Below are 8,064 nucleotides of genomic sequence, written 5' to 3' on the forward strand. Positions count from 1 at the left end.
AGGACCAGATCTTGCACATGTTCCTCCTCCCATTCTGAAAACTCTTCTGCTCCTTCCAAAGCAGGAAGATTCTCACACTCTGGCTCCTCTGCCATCTCCTCAGGATCAGAAGAATATATCTGAGCAGTCTGCAATGAGCAAGAGACAGGCCCCCTCTCTAAACACAACAACCGTTTTGACTTTGGTCACACAGTAAATGTTATTTAACCAACCCCACAGCATTTAGGAACCCAAAAAGTAAAGAGTAATTGAAAGACATAAGAGCATGTCTCCTTCTCACTTATGAGTAGGTAGCTCAGCAAGAACATTGCTCCTTTAAACAGACCTGATTAAAAGCTTGTTCACTAGTGTGTGATGCATGAAGTTTGCTCACAGAGAGTTCTTCTTAATGTTCGCCTCCTATGCCCACAATTGCCTAGCAGGGGAGAATGAAAAGAATTCTGCATCAAGGTGTAAGAGAGAAAAAGTACAGGACCACAGTGGAATCCTGGTAAGGTAAAGCAGAGAGAAAGGTAATGCTGCATCAAGGTAAGATAAAGAAAGAACAGGACCATACTGAAACCTTGACTGACGTCCTTTGTGTTGCCACCCTCTTTTCTTTCATTCATTTATGCAACTGAAGAGAGAAAACAGGTGGCAACCCAGAGAGTCTCAGTCAGGGATCCACCATGATCCTGCTCTTTTACTCTACTGTGGGTCAATGTTCTTCATAGAAAAAGTGATTTCACAACTCTGCCATAAGTAAAGCACTAGAAATTCTTATCACAATAACAAAAACTGAGAGACTGAATTCTGTGCCTTACTAACTCCCATGGTGAGTTGGAGCTCATACTAATATTGCTAGGGTTTTATTTAATGTATTTTTCTCTCTTCAACAATTATTACTGGGGTTTTTTCCTCCTATTATGCCAACAGTTTCAATACATGATTCAGTATTTTCTCTACACATTCTTATGTTCGTGTTTCACTATACTGATCCAAAAAGGGCAGTGTCTTCACCACTGGTTGTGTAAGATTTTTATATAACCATCTTTTGAAGAGCAGAAAACAAAGCTATAGGTAGGACAGCATTGTGCCAAAAGAAACAAATGGGCACAAAAAGAGAATGGAGTTGCCAAGTTACAAACCCATATAAACATAAAAAGATCCAGTCTGAGTAGCCCTGAGTACCTCTCTGATACAACCTGACAGCTAACCACTTGCCCAGCACAGAACTGGTCTATTGAGAATGGGTCTTTTGTCCATTGGTGATGTTTATTTTTGTGCTTATAATTATTTACTTGTATGATATTAATTAATTAATTTTTTGGTTTTAATCTAAATTTTATTGCTAGCTGGCTGTCTGCCAGTTAATTTGTTTTTTAAAGAATGTTTTAAATCTCTTATAAAGTATGTATGCAACTCTGAACTCCACGAACACTTGTTCCTTTCCTAATCCAAATCTATCATGCATTATTGCAGATGTGCTCCGCTTAATACTTGCCAGGGAAATCAAAACTTAAAGTAGCCACTAAATAATGCACTCCACATCTTGCATCTATCTGTGTCCTCTGGCTAAGCATGAAAACCTCATGTGTTGTTGAAAAAGTTTATAGATATGTGCATCCCCATTCAAACAGCTTCTTCAACATTCTAACAAATGATACACATCAACAACTTTGTATACCTTACTGTACTTTTCCTCCATAAAATGTTAAAAATGTTGCCCAGAGGGTATGAATTCATAATATAATAATATTATTGTAACTAACTTAAAAACAAGCAATTCCAGTAGGAAAGGAAAATGGGTTATCCCATGAAAGATTATTGGGTAATTTACATTTCAACTTACTATTCTTTGGCCATGCATATATTTCACTATTCATTAAACTTGGAAAATTATCCATATTTTGAATTCTGTCCACAATTTAACAAAAAAATCTACTAGAGTTAAAATGCTGCTTGTGGAATAATTTTACCAGTGAGCTTGTTTGCATGAGCTTGCAACATTCACAAATTAAAAGAACCGGATCAAAACCTTAGGTTCATATGCAACACCTCCCTTTTCCTCTTCCAGTATGGTTAAGAGGACTTCAACAGAGTTTAGTTTCACTTTCAAAGAAAGTTGGCTTGCCCTTACATACAAACCAAAGAGAACGGATTAAAACAATCTTTGGTCAATTGCTATAAAAGGGAGGGAAGGGCAGACACAGGTATGTACAGCAAAAACCAATGAGAGAGGATAAAAAGGAGCCCACACATTGAACAAAATTTTTTATATTTGTTGGGGTGGTGTGTCTTCTGCTAGATAAAGAAAATCAGCTTTTACCTATCTCTTTCACACAAACACTTCTGAATTGCACTGAGCAACAATAAAATGTTTTCTGCAGGCACTTGAGACTTTTTACTCTCTCTCTCCCCACTCAATTACTAAACGAGTGAGACTCAGATCCCTTTGTATGAGGAAGAGGGACAAGCATGCGTGTTCATGCTATGGTCTAATGTTATATGCCAGCCAGCTCAGTGACAGTAACATTATTAATGACATTTGATAAAAGCTCTTTTAACCTGCTGTATTTCACAACTTAACATCTAAGATTAGGACAGCCTTCTATAGCCTTGTGCCCTCTAGTTATTTTGAACTTCAGCTCCCATCAGCCCAAGTCAGAATGGCTGATGGTTAGGATTAGTCCAAAACATTTAGAAACCACCAGTATGGGGAAAGGCTGGATTAGGATAATAAAAAAGATGAGCCTTTTGGGCCAAAAGGCAGGGTATACGTGCTGTAAAATTTTTTAAAAAAAGTTATTCTAAACACATGTAAACACACCAGTGGGGTCGTGGCTTGCAAGGTCAACATGATGGTACTTTCTTATTAGTAGGGCAAATGACCTTGAAAGGTGTACGAGATGTCGATTTAGCATAGCTATGTCGATGTGGGTACTTGAAGGGCAGGCAGAAGGGACTGTCCTATGATGATTTAATCTTGTTGCCATGGTCAGTCTGTTTCTTGGTAAGGCTTGGACTTTCCATCGCTTTCTGCCTTTGCAGGGGTGGGAGACCAATTAACTAATAAGGACTAGGGAATCTGATGGATTCCTGAATACTCTATGGAATTTCTTGCTGTGAGGCTGGTGCTCTGTCTGAGATCTGGTCTCACTATAGAACAGTGGGATGGAGAGGCTTATTGATATACTCACTCCCAAGTGCAAAGCACAGACCAATCAGCCTGCTGAGACCTATGGGCAATGAAGCAAGCGGGATGACAATTTGAGTGCAGGCAACGTAAGTCTCAGAATGAATGCAATCAACAAGAAAGCACATTATCACGCCTGCCGTGTGGAGCTGATGAAAGTAAAGAAAGCTCACTTTGCTGCAATTATCACATACAGCATAGTTATTCTGTGCAGCGAAAGGGTTATTAAGATCAGGCCCAGAAGCTGAAATTGGAGAATCTGCAGAAGGCTGCCATGCACACTGAGGACAGTGTCTCATACACTTAGGTGGAACTTGACACTGATGTTGTTGCAGGTCCAATAGAGAGGTCCAACTGTTTATGAACAGTTTCAGTCATTGCAGGCTGGTGCTGTGGCTGAGATCCTTGGAAAGTTCCAGCCAACAATGTGTACATTTAACATTTACCCTTCATGGCTTGTGACATCTAGCTCAGTGTGTGAGGAGGGGACATAGGGCAACTGAGATGCTGGATCCAGGTACTGGTTAATGGATCTCTGAAGGAATGGGCTGTATTTCAACTCCTGAAATAGTCATCCCTGGACACAAAGATTTTTGATAACTCCTATCCAGTCACACATGATCCCTTTTCATGCAAAGCTCTCAAGAAGATGATCCCTGGACAGCTCGAAGAACAGAGTATCTCAAGTCACCTTGAGGAATAATCTTTGCCAAAAGAGACAGTGGGAGTGAAAACCTGTTAATCTGCCTGGCCCTCCCAGTCACTGTGGATAGCATGAAACAAAGTATCTTGCTGGATGGCTCTGTCTCTCAATTACTGTGACTAAAGGGTATGATAGCATGCTGGTTCCACTCCTACCTGCAGGATTCTTTCAGGAAGTGGCACTGGGGGATTTCTGCTAGACCTTTCTGTGATACCTTGCAGGTGCTGGACCAGTGCCTGGAAACAGCAATGGGTTGGAAGAGACCCAGTAAACTTAGACTAAATCCAGCCAAGTCCAAGGTCTAGTGGGTAATTCTCAGGTTTGGAAACTAAGCAGCAGAGACAGCCTGCTCAGGATGGACTTGAACTCCTGGAGAAGCAAGCAAGTAGTCTGAGGATAACCCTAAGTCTAGCTTTATCACTGGCAGTCCAGGTGGCTTCACTGATTTTGAGTGCCTTTGTTCAGCTTCAGTTTATGCAATAGCTATGGCTGTTCCTAGACAGAGATAATTAGGTTACAGTGGTCTATCAACTAAAACCCTCTAATCTGGATTATTGTAATGTGCTGTAAGTGGGGCTGCTCTTGAAAATTATTTTGAAAAAACAGCTGGTGCAAAATCCCTGCATGCTGCCAGGGATGCTGTGACACTAATCCAGAAAGAGATGCATTGTCTGTGCTGAATTCAAGGTGCTGGTCTTGACTTGAACTCAGACAAGCGAAGGAATAAGTCTTCCTATATCACTCTAACTATTCTCTTACAGCTGAGGAGGAGGATGGAAGAGTCCCATCCTCTGGATTAAAGGAAATACAACAGGTAGTGACAGGACATACAGTCTTCTCTGTGGTGGTACAAGTTTAGAAAGCCTTTCCTCAAGAGGTATGTCTGATGCACACTTTTTGACATTTCAGTACCAGGCTAAGTCCCATCTGTCTTCCTAGACATGTATGAGTGATTAATTTCCACTGCAATCTATCTCATTGCTGTGCTTTTTAAACTATATGCATTTTATTTTATTGCTTGTTTGAATATTTTTTAACATTGCTGTTACCCACCTTGGGATTTTTATGGAGAGTGGCAGAGGCCGTACCTCAGTGGTAGAGCACATACCAGTATGCAAAAGGTCCCAAGTTCATTCTCCGGCACCTTTAAGTAGAGTTGCCAAGACTCCTACCAGAAAACCTAAAGAGTAGCTGCCAGTTACTGGCAACAATCCTGGAGCAGATGGACCCACCATAAGGCAGCCTCCCACATTCCAAAATATGAATATACAGATAAGAGCTCACTATCTACAAACGCTGTGCACTGCTGCTAGTTGTGAAGTCGTGTCTGACCCTTCATGACCCCATGGACAACATGGTTCTGTGCTACATAGATACAAATCTGGTGCTGCAGAAATATAAATAATTCAATTCAAATTCTCTTATTCAGTCTGGATCAACTGAGCTTTCTCCTTCGCTCTTTTTTAAAAAGCAGCCCACCTACCCACACAGAAAAACTAAATACTGGTTTGCATTGCCTGTGTGTGCCTGTGCACACACAAACCAGAACAGATGTGTCTAGCTAGGAATTTCACCAGTGGATCATACGATGCCGTGCTTTGTAGCGCTTCCTGCACCACGCTTCGTCACCTTTATTGCAGGTTTCACTACTTTCCTTCATTTGCAAAAGCCCCACAACCAACTGACTAAACAAAAAAAAAAAAACACACACACACAAAGCTGTTCAAAGTAAATCATGGGGAAACATGTAAAGTAAGCAAATGACCTTCATTTGCCATTTTATGCTGCAATTTTCATGCACCCCCTTGACAGTAAGTCTAGCTGGTATATGCATGGCTTATTCTGAAAGAATATGCTCAGCACTGGATCTGCAGTCTAAAACAAGGTGCTATGATTACAGAATTTGGGGAAGTTTTTAAAAAGTGCAATATTCTAGAGTCTTCAATTAAAACATGTTAGGTGGCATTGGGTCCTTTTACTAGGAACTGGTAAATACACTCACTGCATCCATCCATCACAGTTTCTTAGAAGCTAAATGGAACTTAGTTTAGCTTCCAAGTAAATATGTCATCTGCCAATAACACAAAAAATTGACCAGCCAGTATGTTCATGATAATCATTAATTACTTCTGAAAATGTAAATGCAATTAAAATAACTAGAGACCATTCTCACATTAACTGAATTGCATCCAGAAGGTGGAATTTGAACAAATGCTAATGTATGTGTGTGCATGAAAAAGGAATAAGCAAGTTAACTTTTAAGATGCAAAATGCAAAACCAATTAATAGAAAGGTTCAAGGGAAAAATAAAAGAGCTGAATTTGATTACCGTTAGAAGTTAAATCTGTTTTACTGTGAAACAGGGAAAGACAACCTAGTGACCTCCGGATATTTTGGACTACAACCAGCATTGCCAATGGTCAGAGGCTGAGAGGGATAATCAAAACTTCTGTGCCGCCTCCTGTTTCAGATGTTTACACGCGCTGACTGTACCAAAACCGAGGAAAGGTTCACAAGGAAGAACAACTTGCTTTACAGAGATAGCGGGGCAAGGAAAGGTGTGCGGGCTGACGCGGGACGATCAGAGGACGGTGCGGGAGTGGGGAATAGGCAATGCAGACCTTTCCTGTGCGGCTGCATCTCGTCCATTCAACCTTCTCGGGGACGCGGCATTGCTATTGCTGCCGCTGCTACTGCAGCGGGTCGCCTTTCCTCTGCGACTTACTAGCAGCTCCTGAAAAGAGGGAGGAAGTCACGCCTCCTTACCCGATGCGTTCCACGTCAAGGCCTCAAACCTTTAGCCTTTCCGAGGGAGGCGGAGGAGGCTTAGCACGGATGGTAACCGCTAGGAACGGATTACCTCCTCCAGGCTTGAAAGCAGGACACAGGGCAGGGAAGAGGGCTGAGCGCTGCGACTACCGTAGGGCAGAGTCCCGCTTCCAGAAACTTGCGGGCGGGCGAAGCTTGAAGCGAGGCGAGGGCAGGCGGGTCAGCTGCTGCTCTCTAAATTTGCACGTTCGTTGCGCAGAGGCAGTAAGAGCAGCGAGGCCGCAGCCCTCTGCGTGTTTACCCGGGAGTCCGTCCCATTCAGCTCGAGGGGGCTTGGTTCTGAACAGGCACGTCCAAAGTTAAGACGGGCTGCGACTCCCCCACCCCGTGCGCACACTTTCTCTCCCTCCCCGAAAAGAACATAAACTGCACCTCGCCGCCCCGGAGCTCAGCTCCCGCCTCGTCCCGCAATCCGCAGCGCCGCCTGCCGAACACGACCGACCGACCACCCTGGAGCGGCACCCTCGAGGCGAGGAGACCCACACGCTCCCCGGGACCCGGGCGCTCCGCGTCCGGCGAGGGGGCCGCCCCGAAGCACCGGCGGGGGCCCCGCCCGCCTCCCGCACAGCCACGGGAGCGCGGCGCCCCCTCCTCGCGCCCTTACCTTGCCCGGCGGGCTGCTTGTCCTTCGCCAACCTCCAGCGTGGCTGCAGCCGCCGCCACGCCGCCGAGGCTGTCCGTCGTGGTGCTCTGGGCAGCGCGAGCTTCTTCGGCGCCGCCGTCCTTCCCGCCTCACTCTTTTGCCCCCCAGGAGCTCAGGCAGGTCTGCGCGAGTAGGGACCGGGGCCTCATCGGGGCCGGGAGGCCGGAGCAAGGGGCTGCGAAAGAAAGCGGGCCGGGGGCGGGGTGGGAGCTCTCCCGAAGACGGCTTTACGCCTCCGCCAGGACCGAATGCCCGGAGAGGCAGCGTGTGCACGGAGAGAAGCTCCGCCTGTTGCTGCCGCCACAGCCTTACTAGGCTCGTGATGAGCTCCCCGCGTGTAGACAGCAGAACGCAGCCAGGCAAAACAGGAAGGAGAGAACGGCTAAGGGAAGCAGTAAAAGTAATTAACGGCGGCTGGAAAGGCAAGCGTGGCTTAGAGGCAAACCCTGGCAACTTTCCGAAGGATCAGCAGTCCCAGCCCGATCCTAGCCCCATAGAATCGCATAGCGGCTGGCGTCCTCCAAAGCCATCTTCTCCGCGGAACTTGCCAACCGTTTGGAACTTCCATCAGCCCCAGCCCGCATGGCCAGGGGGCAGCGATGCTGAGAGTTCCTGTCGCAAACGTCCGGAGGGCGGCAAAATGGAGAAAGCTGGGAAAATTATACCGCGTACCCAGAGCATGCCCAATCCGTGGCTGACGGACTTTAATATTGT

The 8,064-nt window shown here is 45.2% G+C and overlaps 1 protein-coding gene across 8 annotated transcripts in view; it reads right to left on the reverse strand.

The window, feature by feature from the left end:
- The window catches only part of ST3GAL6 (ST3 beta-galactoside alpha-2,3-sialyltransferase 6), a 44,137-nt gene extending 36,542 nt beyond the window's left edge, over nt 1–7,595 (reverse strand). Inside the window, exons 1-2 of one of the 8 annotated variants that reach the window (XM_044441720.1) lie at nt 7,312–7,595; nt 6,500–6,612 (exon numbers count right to left, since the gene is read on the reverse strand). In XM_044441720.1, coding sequence (XP_044297655.1) covers nt 6,500–6,527 — 28 coding nt within the window. In that variant the 5' untranslated portion in view covers nt 6,528–6,612; nt 7,312–7,595. Of the gene's footprint in view, nt 1–6,499; nt 6,613–6,644; nt 6,717–6,738; nt 6,871–7,079; nt 7,098–7,311 lie in introns of those variants that run through there. The other 7 variants (XM_044441719.1, XM_044441726.1, XM_044441721.1 and 4 more) reach the window with 7 other exon arrangements.
- Nucleotides 7,596–8,064: the final 469 nt, after the last annotated feature.

Source organism: Varanus komodoensis, unplaced genomic scaffold (genome assembly GCF_004798865.1).
Source record: "Varanus komodoensis strain SLA01 unplaced genomic scaffold, ASM479886v1 scaffold4, whole genome shotgun sequence".
NCBI lineage: Eukaryota > Metazoa > Chordata > Lepidosauria > Squamata > Varanidae > Varanus > Varanus komodoensis.